This window comes from Diprion similis, chromosome 4, assembly GCF_021155765.1.
Source record: "Diprion similis isolate iyDipSimi1 chromosome 4, iyDipSimi1.1, whole genome shotgun sequence".
In the NCBI taxonomy this organism is placed as follows: Eukaryota; Metazoa; Arthropoda; class Insecta; order Hymenoptera; family Diprionidae; genus Diprion; species Diprion similis.
The window spans coordinates 11,391,079-11,406,033 of NC_060108.1; the positions used below are offsets into that span (position 1 = coordinate 11,391,079).

General features: G+C 33.9%; 1 protein-coding gene across 4 annotated transcripts; it reads left to right on the plus strand.

The window, feature by feature from the left end:
- The first annotated feature begins 379 nt into the window (after positions 1 to 379).
- Positions 380 to 14,742, plus strand: LOC124405715 (protein phosphatase 1 regulatory subunit 16A). Of its 4 annotated transcripts, none has more exons than XM_046880861.1 (10): positions 380 to 718; positions 1,221 to 1,347; positions 5,956 to 6,219; positions 6,354 to 6,656; positions 6,712 to 6,854; positions 7,188 to 7,313; positions 7,496 to 7,571; positions 7,837 to 8,054; positions 8,266 to 8,437; positions 13,631 to 14,742. In XM_046880861.1, exons 3-10 carry the CDS (start codon positions 5,991 to 5,993, stop codon positions 13,942 to 13,944), a joined length of 1,581 nt encoding a protein of 526 aa, XP_046736817.1. In that variant the 5' UTR covers positions 380 to 718; positions 1,221 to 1,347; positions 5,956 to 5,990; the 3' UTR covers positions 13,945 to 14,742. The 4 variants fall into 4 exon arrangements, with proteins under 4 accessions (XP_046736817.1, XP_046736816.1, XP_046736814.1 ...); XM_046880860.1 differs by having other exon boundaries at positions 1,224 to 1,347; XM_046880858.1 differs by lacking the exons at positions 380 to 718; positions 1,221 to 1,347 and adding an exon at positions 5,304 to 5,413.
- The last annotated feature ends 213 nt before the right edge of the window (positions 14,743 to 14,955 follow it).

Here is a 14,955-nt window from a genome sequence, read left to right on the forward strand (position 1 = left end):
TTCGATAATACCGCGTATGGATGTGTTACGCGAGTAGCGTATGCGCATAATTCATTTCAGTGTACCTCTCGGGTCCGAAAAACTACATCAAACACATGTCAAAACTTTGCAGAAAGAAAATCCATATGAAAAAAGGAAAACCTCGTCAAGTCTTGATTACGAGAGTACAATTCGCTGCCGTTTCAATGGAACGTCGTGAACTTGGCAACAAATTGTTGAATCGGTGCGCGCACCGGAAAGCCGCGTTCGTTTGTTCGTTATAAAAATGTAATTCATTACGGAGCGATAGAATATATAATAATATGTTGATTTGCGTTTGTTTCCTCCATGCAATATGCGCATCATAGATGTACAACCGCGGTTCGTAACAATGAGACATTGCGGAAAATGTGGAAAATATATCGACGTATATTGCAGCGAAAGAAGCACACATTCCGAAGTTTAGAGGTCTTTACCTACCGTGTATCGCTGTTGAATTTCAACAACTTTCACGCGGATATATCGAGCGAGAGAGAGGGGGAAAGAGAGGCAGTGAGTGAGTGAGAGAAGAGCCCGCAAACCTCGCTCGAGAAATAATTATAAATACCTGTGAAACAGGTATGCTGTTCACGGGTTACTGCTTCTTTGACGTATAACAGCGTATCGCGAATACGTTGATAATGCCGCCGCGAAATATAACCTGCCACGGAACGTGAAGACCGCAGAGTAATTCTGGCAGGTATATATGAGACAGTGTCAATTACTGCGTGCAATATGCATGCTTTTAGGCGCGTGAGTGAACGTGTGTGAGAGAGACGGTGCAGTGCAGCACGCATGCATGCATTCATTCATGCATCGTGTCTCGTCGAGTCTCGTGTGTTAATAAAATGTTAATAAAATGAATCTAGTTACTGCACATAATTCTACTCTACAATATTAACAATAGGAATAAAATGAAATAAGAAGATAAGGCTGAACTTGCCACATTATTTCCGTTTCTATACGTATGTACACGGTTATCACATACGTATATATATATATACACATACGCGGTACGTGTAGGCATAATACCGTAAATAATGAAACAATATTTTAGGCTGAAAACTCGTTAATCAAACTATAGAGAAACGAAGTGCATTTTTTATTGTGACAGAAGGTTTCCACGAGTTTGTGGAACGTTGAGATGAGAGACTGTGAATCGTAACATCGTTAGATTGATTATACTTTATAACAACCAAAAGAAGACACGAGAAACAACGTCGACAGCTGCATTCCAATTACCAACTCGCTGCTAGTGAAGGCTTCTTTTTGTTTTCTATTTTCAATCTATTCCTCGGCCGCAGTGATATAATAAAGGAAGAAGTAATTGTGAGTAATGCACGTGCGGATGATTGTATATATATTTCTTATTTCATTCAAGTTCGTTGATCATTACTGCTATTTTTATATCAACAATTTACATAATTTACAAATTACATTTTCAACTATCATCGGCTATTCAGAATTTTCAATAAATTATACGAAAATTATTCTTTTTCCTACTCTGCTCATTTCACATTTGTTAATCCGTTGTATTCTCAGGCCTCCTTCAATTGTGGATTATAAAAGCCCAATAAAAGATGACTATAGATAAGATAACAAGCAGCGAAATATTATTTCCAATGTAGGCATGGAGCTCGCTTAAATACATCCATAAACGACAAGGATGCGTAATACTCGCATGTGAATGTAACGTGTCTTTATAATGTACACGCAAGAAAGGTTTGCGCAATGTTTTTCTACCCGTCTCCTTGGTCGGAGAACCTTGATAAGCAGAAAAGAGTTTTTTGGGTCCTGATTATCCTTTAGACTGCTTGTCTTAGTGGACTTTTCTACAAAATCAAGCTCTCACCGTGTATTGAATTACGTTGGAATAGCTGTGAATATCGTTGGAAAATCTTACGTCTATGCATTTGGGGGAAAAAACAGCAGAATACGCAGTAACGAAGCGATTTGCATCATGATCAAATTGAACAAACTTGCCGCGATTGATTTTAAGTTATCATAAGCTGTTGACAATCGTATCGACTAGTTTTAATCTAACTTTTTTTACGTGTAGTTTTTAGACAGTTATCGCAAGATCATAAGATTCGAATTTTGATTATTTCTTATCTGTACTAGAATAAGAAGATCACAAGTCACTGACGATCAGAATTGGAGAATAGCACGAATTGGAATAATTTTTAACATGAAATTTCAGGGAATAGTAATCGGAGCATGTCGTAATAGAACAATATCGGTGCAGATAAGCTATCTTTTGAACCTACGGAACAGTTTTATTTGAATAAGGAATTTGAGGAGAATGGAGAGCCAAAGAATTGTTATTTTCTATTAATTTTATTATAAGATATTTGTACCTTGAGTGTTTATCAAAGTATGATACTCATAGGCTACAAAGATATATATACACTTGAGAACACTAAAATAGAAAATACTGAAATTATAAACAAAGATTTACAATTAGGTAGCCATTTTATTCTAAAATCTATTTTACATACATTTACTGAAAGTGTCTTTGTTTTCGTATTGGTATTCTTAAATATTCAGTTTTAGCAACATTGCACTGATATTGATTATGCTTAGAAAATGGTGATATCATAACGACTATAAAACTGTTCTATCGACTTGGTAGAAAATAGTTTTCTCAATAAATCTATTAGATTTTCAACCATTTTGAAGCGACTTGAATCGAAGCATCAATATTTAAGCTTTTGTTTATAATTTCACTATTTTTTACTTTTGTTTTCTCAAAGATATATTCGGAGATCATAGAGCTGTGAAATTTGACCGGCTTACCCAGCGAAAACAAATAACTGTTAACTGAAAATGGTTCAAAATCAACCGCTCAACGGACTGCTTGATTTTTAATTAAATTGATTTTCAGTGTATCTAACTATTAACTGGTTCAATTGTCTTACTATGTTAGAAGATTTACCCAACTTGGCCGGTTAATCGGTTAAACCATTAGCTGATTAATCAGGTTTACCGCCTTGGCTGGTGCAGCGGATTAAATTGTACAGCCCTAGTAGATTACAAATATGATAATTTCGATAAATATTCGATACACGATTGCCTTGTAACAAAAGCAATATAAAGTATCGATTTTTAACCCACCAACCTCCTTTATGGTGTATCCAAAGTACACTCCAGTCGAAAAGATGTAACTTTTATAAAAATACATAAATTTTAGCCACAATAGTAGAATTATCGGTAACTTTGAAAAGATTCTATTATCAAATCATTTCTACAATGAATAAATCGCATCGTTTGATCGATTTTTATGATCTCGGGCTTGTTTTGTTCCTCAATAAATAATCCGCAAATCCACAAAGTCGGATATTCGATAACGATGGAGTATTTCTTATTCAGGCATTGGTTTACGTTTCGTCGCTTACAATGATTTCACTAATCATGTTTTTTTATTTATCAACTGAGCAGTCATATAGAAAATATAATTTTGTTGATTTGTAAAGAATTCATTTACGATCAAAATGAGCCCTGGTTCAGTAAAATTGGATATGATTTTTTCATTGTAGAAATGATTCAATACTGAGATCTCTTCAAAGTCATCAATAGTTCTGCTAGCGTATCTGCAATTTATGGTTTCTAACATTTTTTCTGTTCTAAAGTAATATTGTTTCGACTAAAATTAACTCGATGAACTTTACATGCATTTCCGAAGCTCCGTTGTATGATATTTCAGTCTTCACAGTTCTCTTACTGGATCGTACGTCTGGTACATCCTTAAAGAGAAACACTGGAAGTTTTTAAATCGTCTGATCATGTCTTGCCTGAGAAATTTGCAAAAACAGTAATTGCAAAAATTGAACAGGTACACATCGTTTTCTATAATCGAAATATATATTGAATTATATGGGTTGAAATTTTTCTTTGTTCGGTGCTGATCAATGCTGAATTTTGGTCCTTTTATGCTGTCAGAAATAATTTTAGATTTTTACCAATGACAGGACTGGTGACTAGTCACTTTTCTCTTTCTGTCATTTCGTCGTATTCAGCATAAAATGCTTGGACGACGCACTTCAGTTTTTGGATTAGTAGCGAATTTTAATTGTCAACTTCAATGTACGTAATATCTATTTGCATTTGTATTTCGATTCACTGGTGAGAATAATGAAACTTATCGCTTACATGAAGTTTTATGAAAGTTTGTTTTTTCGAATTGATTTTGTAGTAAATACTATGATTGACACTTGATAATAAAAAAACTTGATTTCTCAAATTGTGTAATTTTCTGTTTCTTTGAAAATATAATTTATTCATAATGTTTTACATCTTCAATAGAAGTAATACTTAGTGATTAATATTTGAGGAGATATCAGTACCATTTTCCACAGTTCTGAAATTATAAGATTCTATATTTTTTCATTTAACACGTTTTCCAATAACAATCTAAATTGCAAATCAATGCAATATGTAGCCATAATATTATCATTTCTTACTTACCAATAGCTAATTAGCTTTCACTCACTTTTCAAAATTGAGAGAGAAATCTAACATCGAAAATCAGAAATGAAAATTTGAATTTTCAACAAAGCTTGATCAATCCAAACCTCAGGTACACACTTTAATGTCCGTGAATTCTTATGGAAATTTTCACATTCAAAAACGGGGTCAAATTAACATCTTCAACAAATTCAGAAACAACTAATAAAAAGTCTTTTTAAAAAAAAAGAGCCCCAACATATCATTACAGAATTCTTTGTATTAATTCAAAATTTTGACACAAGATCAAAACATTTTATTGCATAAGTAATTTGTTCAACCTCAGCATTGCAAATCCTTTGAACTGTTGTACTTACCGTAATCAGTTGCCCGGAAAGACTTTTCTTGAGCAAAAATTAAGCGACGGTCATTTATTTTATATCATCTAAAAAAAGTACTCCACCGTCAAGGTGATATTTATTCGATAGTTTTTACCGTTTTGTATCTAGACATGTTCTAAGGGATCATTATCGCTTAGTTATGAAAAAAATGCTATGTATTTTCATTTCTTTGCTATCTCAAATCTCTGCTACACTGCTGCTGTGGCTTGCTTGTTTTTCACAAAACATTATCTCGGTCTTGTAAACCTTGCGCAGACAAAGGCAGCTTAGTAAATAAGTATAAATATGTAAGTCCGTGAGACTGGATGTTGACGTCGTTGATGCGTGATGAGAGTCAGGTGCGATATGTATGATAGAAGAAGGCAGGGCTACATCAGCCACGCACCTACTAACAACGACGAGAAGCGTTATAATTTTTCAAAGTCATTATTCAACTGTCGAGAAACCAACGTCGCTTTTTTAAATACTTCAGGGCAAAATGATGAAGAATAGGGTTCACCAGGGAGCAACTTGCTTAACTAAACTTGCCGGCAAAGCTCGCGGCCGTAAAGGTATTTGCAAATCTCTACTTATAATTTCAATTACAATATGGCCTCACCATCACCGTTTCTCAGTCGCCAAAGTCTTATTAATTAATTTCAATATTTTTGCGAGAAAAGTTTGTCTGGACTCAAGTTGGTTGAAATGAAATGATCTGTTTCTTTTTTACGTAAACCTTAGGCTTACCAGCAGAAACGTTGAATTATTGTCCGGTTAACAAATGTAGATTGGAAAAAATTGGGCTTTTACTACATTTGGAAAATATAGTCTCAGATTTAGAGATAGCAGTGGTTTGAAATTTATGTACCAGATTCAGGACTGCAGTAACTATAACACCTCATCCTATGTTATGTAAGTTGTAGCCTGTTGAAATATAGCGCTGATCTGATCTCCTTGCAATTATAGGTACACGTCGTTAAGCTTTTTGGAGATTTGAATAAAGGGAACCTAAGATGATAGAGAGTCCATTATCTTTGTTTCTTTGTACTGATGAAAATTTCATGGTCAAAATATCCAGTTTTGCTGTCTTCATTGCTCACTTTGATTTTTCCAGGTAAATATAGCTGCAAGAGTTCCAAACAAGTCATCATGGAGCACTCGGACTTGGTATCAGAGATGATGCACATTGAGAGATTGACGACGCAGGAAAGACTCCATTTGGCACGTCATCGAAGACTGCAGCAGTTGAAGCAATGGCGTCATCGTGAAAAAGAATGGCTTCGTCACCAGAACAAACACCCAAGCAATAAACGTCACATATTTTTTAGCGACAGTGTTATGCTGCTAGAAGCTGCGGCCAGAAATGATCTCGACGAAGGTAGTATAGCGAGCAAAATCCTTGCTTGTCTTTGATTTGTTTTCTCTTGATGTATTGCAAAAATGAAGAAGAGAAAATTATCAATTGGATAGTATATATTTTCATATCTATCGAATATCTCTTGCATCCATTAGTGAGGAGGCTTTTGAAGAAAGAGGTGAATCCTGACTCTACCAACGAGGATGGATTAACTGCGCTGCATCAATGTTGCATCGACGACAATGAAGAAATGATGAAAATACTCGTTGAATTTGGGGCAAACGTCAACGCAGAGGACAGTGAGAAGTGGACGCCTCTTCATGCTGCTGCGACTTGTGGTCATCTTCACTTGGTGCGCTACCTAATTGCGAGGGGAGCTAACTTGCTGGCCGTCAACGCGGATGGAAATATGCCGTACGACATATGCGAGGATGAGAAAACCCTCGACTGCATAGAAGGTATTTCGTTGTGGATGTTTTTCGTTTTCTTTCTCATTAATGAATATATTTTCAGGTGAAATGGCAAGGCGTGGTGTGACGCAAGAGTTAATTGACGAAACGAGGGCTGGCACTGAGGTACAGATGCTGCGAGACCTGCAGAAGATCGCAGCCCAAGGCGGTGACCTAGAATATACCGATCATCAAGGTGCTACACCTGTAAGTACATAAGAAACGTACAATCTATTCAAACAAAGTGAATTTGAACTCAAAAAATCCATTGTAATGCTTTTTGTTTAATTGTATTGTCACTTTGGTAGAGTAAATTAATCCCCAACAACTTTGGAACTAGGATTAACGGTGTTGTTAGCCCAGAGAGCTATTAGAAATCAGCATTGTCTTAGAAATTGCACAAACAAGAAAGTAAATACGAAAGATCGTCTATGTGGAATCACTCTGTTGAACCCAGACAACACCCTTAATTTAAAGTTACCACATTTTATAACTTCATTATCAAAAAAGCTTGCAAATTACAATTATTTTTAATTACAGCTTCATATAGCGGCAGCAAATGGCTACCTGAGAGTCGTTGAATTTCTTCTTGATCAGCATGTTTCAACCGATGTTGTGGACAATGATAAATGGCAACCTGTTCATGCAGCTGCCTGTTGGGGACACGTGAGTGACTGTTGATGAAAGTTTTTAACTGTACACCCAGTCTCAGCTTCAAAAGAACAAATCGTCTTTTATATTTAAATCTAAATGACAAATGACAATTTAGTCATCTTCGGCACGATTTTTATTGACTAATGTCTCCAGTTACAAGTATTATTGAGAAGATTTTACCATGTGGTTTTCAGCTGGAGGTGCTTGAGTTATTGGTACACAATGGAGCTGATCTGAACGCGAAAAATAAACATGAAGAAACCCCTGCAGGTGAATATAGTATTGTAACATGTACGTCTGAAAACTTTTCCTTTCTCACAAGCAAATTCTGTTAACCAAGTGAACAGATGAGTTTTAAACTTTGGGGTTGGAGGAGGACCAACGAAAAATTAAATTCATTATTTCGAATCCTATGGCACACGAGATAAAATGTGTAAAAATTCTTTTCCTAAAAATAATAGTCAATTTCAATTGGTCTTTGAATTGTATCTAATTTATCACTTCGCCATTGCTAATTGTTAATGCATTTTCATAGACATCTGCGAGGATCCCGAACTGAGAGAGAGAATTATGGAGCTGAAAACCGAACAGGAGAGTAAACGACTGCAAGAAGCTCAGAAGCGAAGAGTACGAAGATCTCAGAGTATAAATACGCGAACGCAAAGCGTTCGGCGAACATCTATCAGGGACAAAGTACTTACCACGAAAAAAGACGCTCAGGAGGAAGCTAGGCTCAGGATACAAGCACAGCAGGTAGTCTAATCGATTCAATAAAATTTTCTTGAGTCGAAGTTTTCTAAACCAGATATGAGATTCTCTAAAAACTTGTGCAACCATCATCCAAAGTATTTTCAAATCATGTTTTGTTAAACATATTGACCAATTATCGTTAAATAATATAATATTTGCCCATAAAAATCCTTATTTTTCTAGTATGTGCTTTATATGAATTTCTAATTTTTAGACTTACGTTGGTGCACCTACGCAGAACATAACACCAACAGAGAATAGCACCAACGCACATGATGCAACTTCAGAAGACACAGAATCGACCAGCTTAACTCCTGCGGTGAGACGAGGGCCCGAAGGGAAGGACAATGATTCGTTTATGCACGAAGACGTGGACAAGGACTCAGGTACATTCCGTGGCTTCTTTTGCTTGCATTGGTTGTGGTTTAGTGGACTATTGCGGTAGGTGGGTAGTACAGAAAATTTTAATTTGGTCACAAAAAGGGAATCTCGGTTAACGGTGTTTGTTGCGAATTACATACCATATACCCATACATAATATTTCTTTCGTAACTACTGTTAATATTACGTACACGTACATACATAATTTTTAAACGATATTAATTGTAGTGTGATAAAACTATATCAGTCGAGCATAATAGGTTCCAGGCCTTTCACTGGAGTCGCTAAAACTGATTCAGCCCAGTTTTTGTGAAAAAATTTACTATCGAAAGTGTTTCACTGACATTTTTTACCACAGAGTCTTTCATAAGTCTCCTTCATTCGAAAGATAAAGTGTGGAATAATTTATGAGTGAGAGTTGAGGATCTGACAAACTTGGAATTGTGATAAAATCAGGTCGTCAAATATTTGAGGAAAAAGTATTATATAAACACTTTTCAACGACTCTCGACGAGAAAAGTGAATGGAAATCTTGAAAGCTTTGGGAAACGTGAACTTTGCAACATCAATACATTTCACGATTGATGACAGCTTTTGATTATCAAATAATCTGCAAATAGATTGAATTTTAAATTAAAAAGTTTGGAATTTTATGGCCACTCTGGAAATATAATTCTGTAACAATTCACACATGTATAAACATGTCGATCGTACAGTCATTTTTTAAATTAATTAACTTACATTATTCAATTATGTGTTGATCAAACTCTTGAAAATAAGAATAAGTGAAGAGCCTGGAATTCTTGCTCACATTATTAGTCTACGGAGAACTTCTATTGTTGATTGGTTGATATTTGATTCTCATCCATTATTACTATTTTTGCAAATAGGACGGGAATATTATGTGCATAGATCACTGTAGATCTCCTATATTTCTGTGATATGAACGTTTCAATGATTGTTTTATAGATTTATTCTCATATCATCACCGCCAAAAAATAAAGAGTACAAATTTTTACTTGTTCCAATTAAATTTTAATTGGAATTAGTAAATTCAAATCCGAGGAATATATGAGAATTTCATTTTTAAACAAAACTAAAAGTTTAAGCAATCAATTATGAATATTATCAGATTTTAAAATAGAAAAAAGTATATGATTAACATTTTTCTACCGATCAGTACACAAGATTCTTTTATTACGGTTGGAATAAATTTTTCATAATTGAAATTGAGGCTTCCTTTCAATTAGAAATCAGAATTTAATCACCATTTCAACTGGTACTTGGCTTTCAAGCTATATTAGTTACTTTTTTTTGGCATCAACTGATGCTGCATAAATTCACATTCACGCATGAATTCCACTGTGGATTTGAGTATTATATATTTTACACACGTACTTATACATGTATGTAGGTAGTGTCACGTGTTGAGAACCAAAAAAAGTTCAACGTCACGACCGAGAGCAATGAAATAACTTGATACATACTTAGATCACCAGCAATTTATACTTAACGCGTTAAGTACATCTCTCTATTGCCCCATATTCTTTTTTTCTTTTTTCATTTGTACTTAGTTTATTTTGTAAAACGTTTGGTAACACACACACACACAGAATGAAATCAACGCTTGTTATAAGAATAATATCTACTTAAATAACTATATAATGGAAGAGGAGAATTTTCGGTGATTCTATCATATTAACTTAATGATAGTAGTGATAATGATGGTAATAATTGTACACGTAATATCGCGAAAGACAGGGTAAGACGTAGTACTATCATATAGTTCTATTACTTGTAGGAAAGTTTTATTATCTTTCACGCTCGCAAACTATTAAATGAAATAAAACACGAATGAAAAATTGAAATCAAATGAGAATAACTAAAAAAAGAAAAGAAAAGAAAAGAAAAGATAAGAAAATGTAAAACTAACCAGTGTTGTAGAGTACATACACAAATTTGTAAATATAATGTTGAATGTCACGTAATACCTAGCTGTCGATCATTTACCTGCTGTCGTTTTTCTTTTTCCATTACTGTGCGCTCCCGATATAATTCCGAGGTTAGTTTTTTATCTCACATTTTTATTCCTTTAATCATACGTTCCGTAATAAACAGCAAATTTTTGCATATTCCGAAGAAATTATTTATATATAGATATATACACAGGGTGACTCGCTTCAAATATCGAGAATTCAAGGGACTTAGTAGACGCTGTGGCACATCCCTTCAGCCAATTAACGGGATGAATGTGTGTTAAGCAGTACCAGTTGTGCGATTAATAATAATCAAAGTTGGTTACTCTACTACACTTCGATGTGTTCGATCGAAAGCTTTTGTGATTAGCTGAGGGATCCTCGAAACGTTTATTCCGAGATCTAATTATTAATAATAAACACGGTAGCTCGATTAGTCGTTGTTGGTACCTTTTTCCTATAACAAGAACTTGAATATGCTTCTCCTGTTACGATCATAGTCTGATGCAATTGATTCTGACCGTTGATTAGCTGAAGGGATCTCCCGTCACGTCTACTAACAATAAGCCCATTCCATTCTCGATACTTGGAGCGACTCACCCTGTATGTATATTTTTAAAATATCTTATTTCGATTAATTTATGCACTCTTTTTCTCAATCTTTGTCTCTCTCTTTGTCTATCTCTCGTTCTCTTCCTATATCTCCATTTTGCCTTTATAGAAGTTCTGAATCGCTTTTTACTTATTACTTACGTATTTTAACTATTGACAAGAGAAGATTTTTAATCTGTATTCTTAATTTGAAGCTTACAGAATAAGTAACATCAGTATTGCACAGTATCTATTTGCATAGATTTAATGCTTGCTTTTTGCATAATTGAAAGAAAGAACCGAATAACAATAAAGACTTGAGGAAATGATTTTATTTCGTTTTACTAGTATTTTCTTATAGCAAGATAAAAACCTTTGTACTATCAGAGCTATCTACTAAATGGAGCATTGTGGGATTATCAGTAACAGATATCAGACCACCAAATAATAACTTCTATAATATTCGAACTATCAGCCTGCTGAATGATTTGCTGAATTATTATATTACATATTTTCTAGCATGGTTGAGCATGCATGAGTACAGATTTTAGGACACTAGATGTATATTCACATACGTAAAAATGGATGTACGAATAAGTTGCATATTAATACACGTTTTATTATTATCACACTTGAAGTAGATGGTCCATTAGTATTTGTTATTTACTTATGACGATTGTAAGCCGTTAAATCTAAGTATATCCAGATTTCTGGGATTGAAGCTTGTCGTTTTATTAAATTTTGCAGTATCAAAGTTTTATACCTTTCGTAATTAGGAAAGAAATTGATCTTTAGATAGATTTCCTACAATATTCTCCATAGTGTATTGAGTAAATTAGCTTTTTGATAGTCAATTTCCACGTTGGTAATTTTTATTCATTAAAACTCCAGTCCGCAAATTTCGGAATACCTTCTTTTGCGAATACTGTGATACATACTTACGTATAAAGATAACTGCCTAATAGTGTAATTCCATACTCAAACGAACTGATCATTTTATCGAAACTAATAAATAAAGGCTCTCCACGAGCGTGTGTAGAGTTATAATTAAATAAATATTTTGTATATCTTAGTATTTTGGAATTCTTGTATTATTCTTACTTTTTTTGCATATCTATATTAATCGCAAGGATGGAAACAATATCATACGTAGTGATAATAATAAATAATACAGTAACAATAAGACCTTCAAAAACAGATCCTCCACTTAGTAATTAGCTTTGTGCGATTCTTTCATACTTTCAGTGTTGTGTTCAGTATTTTAGTCAGGATAACTTTACCGACCTGTGGTTTGACTTACAATGAGCTTGTAATCATGAGATTTTCTTCATCTTTCTTTTGATAACGATACGTTCTAAGTACCGCTATTTGCGGTAGTATACACTTTTTTTTTTAAATAAAATCAATTTATTGTATCACATTTCGAAACACATCCCATAAAAAGTAACATAAACGTAAAGGGGAAAGAAAAAAATGGAAATGAAATGGATATTTTGAAAAAAAGTCTTATAACTAAGTGGTCATTTGCACACAGAAGACTAAAAAAATCATGTAACCAAATAGATACGTAATTACCTAGTTTAGTGAACTAGCCAATTGTGATAAACATATCAGCATAATATTTACAAATAGTATAAGTTCAGGTACTCGTTATGACCATTCTATGTGATTGCTATCAGTCAAATATTAAAAACCAAATTTCATTAACTCTTTGGGTATAATTTTTAATCGCTTATTATTGGTTACAGAAAAATTAATATTTTCATTTTCTATCAAAATATACTGAACGCATACATACAAACCTATTAGTGCTTAGTCGAATAAACTGTCTACATTTGCCAATTGTGTAACGTATTTCAGCATTTAGAACAAGCTGTTACTTGATCGGAATTGTGTAATATTATGTTACAGTTATTTTTCTTCTTCTCTAATTTCAACTCAAAATCTGATGGATTATACAATAATCATCATTTTTTGCCGCTTCTTTACTAAAAAATTTTCAACTTTACATAAATAAAAATTTTCTTTCTATCACAAAATTGACGATAAATTCAATCATTTATGGCGTATATAAATTTTAATCTAAGGATAAATCCTGTCATCATTGATGCTGCAATATGATTTACACAACTAATTTTTAATCGCTATTTGAGTAACCTTCAGTAGCTCGTTTTCATTTCAATCAATGGTTTAACTATTTTTTTAAATTCAAACTGAGTAATACTAAGTACCTAGTTTCGTAGTCTTGAATTCACTAGTTTCCTTTATTCGGATCTGACAAAAAGTCTACCAGAAATTTTGTACTTTGCTTCCCTCCCCCGTAAATATATACCATATATATATATATATATATAGATTGTTATAAAATTGGCATTGTGGACAGTGAATTTTAACGCCGCATATGTAAGAAGGGGGTGGGGGTCAAGGGTGAAGGGATAGTAAGTACGTGTTAAAATACGTTGTAAATGTAAAGATACAATAACTGTACACTTAATATGCATACAATCATACTTACGTATACATGGTATATGGAGATGTATATATGTATAATATAATATATTATAATATAATATAATATGAGAGGGATTCGAGTACGGGGGTAGCCTTGGATTTACATATTTGCCTCGGCAGTCGCAGGGCCTGACCCGCCTGTCGGCAACCAGCAGTCCTCCATTTACACAGCCGAGACCGATGCTAATGGCAAGATCAACATACACGTGTCTGTAGTGTTCGTCAAATCACTCTCGGACCTGAAGAAGCAGAGGGCCCAGAATCGTCACACACCCACAAACTCAGTGGACGCCAATGGCAACGGAGTACCGACGCCCGTCTCATCGATATCAGGCTCAGAGTTAAACACCAGAGACTTCCAGAGGTTCACAGGAAACACCAGCGACATCCTTGCAGATAGTCAATCAGATAAGGGCTGCTGCGTCTTGATGTGAAGCGTCAGTGAGTTCTCGTCTTATCTCAAATTTTTCAAATGCTGCACCAGTTATGTGATTCCGAATTTATAGAGTAGATAGTTTATTTATCTTCCCTTATCGCATCACAGATCACAGGATACATTCCATTCAGTTTATGTTGTTCATTATTATTATTATTATTTTGTGACAATTCGTCGTAGTTCAAGTGTGTCCCTCCATTGTCGTAAATCTTATGTTCAATATCAGCAGCTATTATGTTTTTCATGTTGGAATTGAGTTATTCTTAATTATTAAACGTTTGTATATTAAGCAAAGAACGAGCTAAAGAGCTCCTATTTGGTCAATTCCTTAGTCTATGTAAATAAAATTGACACTATTCGGTATGAAATGAAATAGTTTTTCGGAAATTAGGAAAATTGTAAAAGTTTAAAAAGTAGTTGATAAATTACGAGTATTTGAACTAGTATTAAAAAATAATCAAGTTTCACTTGCGTCCTTATAAAAATTGCTCGAACATTTTTTGTCTTTCCAAAAGCAATTATATATTTGGATAACAGCGTACTGGAAATGCAAGACTTTTGATTCTGAAATAGTCTTGAATTTTTATATGTACAGCTTTTGTCCTGACACTCGGGTAATATGTGTTGTATCTATTTTTATAATTTATATTAGCATAGTCTTAGAAACTCAGTGGATGAAGAAGTTTTTCTCCATTCATAGCAATATTTGTTGAATTTTTCATCCATTTTGTTAATTAATCATATGTTAGTCGTTGGCACTGTTTTATGCATTTGTTATCGAAAATTTTCATCTCAAAATCAATGACACAAACAGACCGAAGAATATTGAAGTATAAATGTAGATGTGAAATAGTATAATGCTTCTGTGTATTTTGATTCTGTTCTCATTCCTATTCAATACATTGTGTTTTATTGCTTTATTTCAATTTAAAATCAGTAAAAAAAATTACAAATAATTAGAAACTAGTGTCTAAAATTGTGCCACCTTAGAATCTGTGCTAGATGTCCT

What these genes read in the sequence shown, in the direction of transcription:
- LOC124405715 (XM_046880858.1), top strand. Translation starts at nt 5,341, where the DNA reads ATGATGAAGAATAGGGTTCACCAGGGAGCAACTTGCTTAACTAAACTT. An exon ending in CAGAAATGATCTCGACGAAG is followed by an intron (nt 6,220 to 6,353) that starts GTAGTATAGCGA and finishes TGCATCCATTAG; the next exon opens with TGAGGAGGCTTTTGAAGAAA. An exon ending in ACATGAAGAAACCCCTGCAG is followed by an intron (nt 7,572 to 7,836) that starts GTGAATATAGTA and finishes GCATTTTCATAG; the next exon opens with ACATCTGCGAGGATCCCGAA.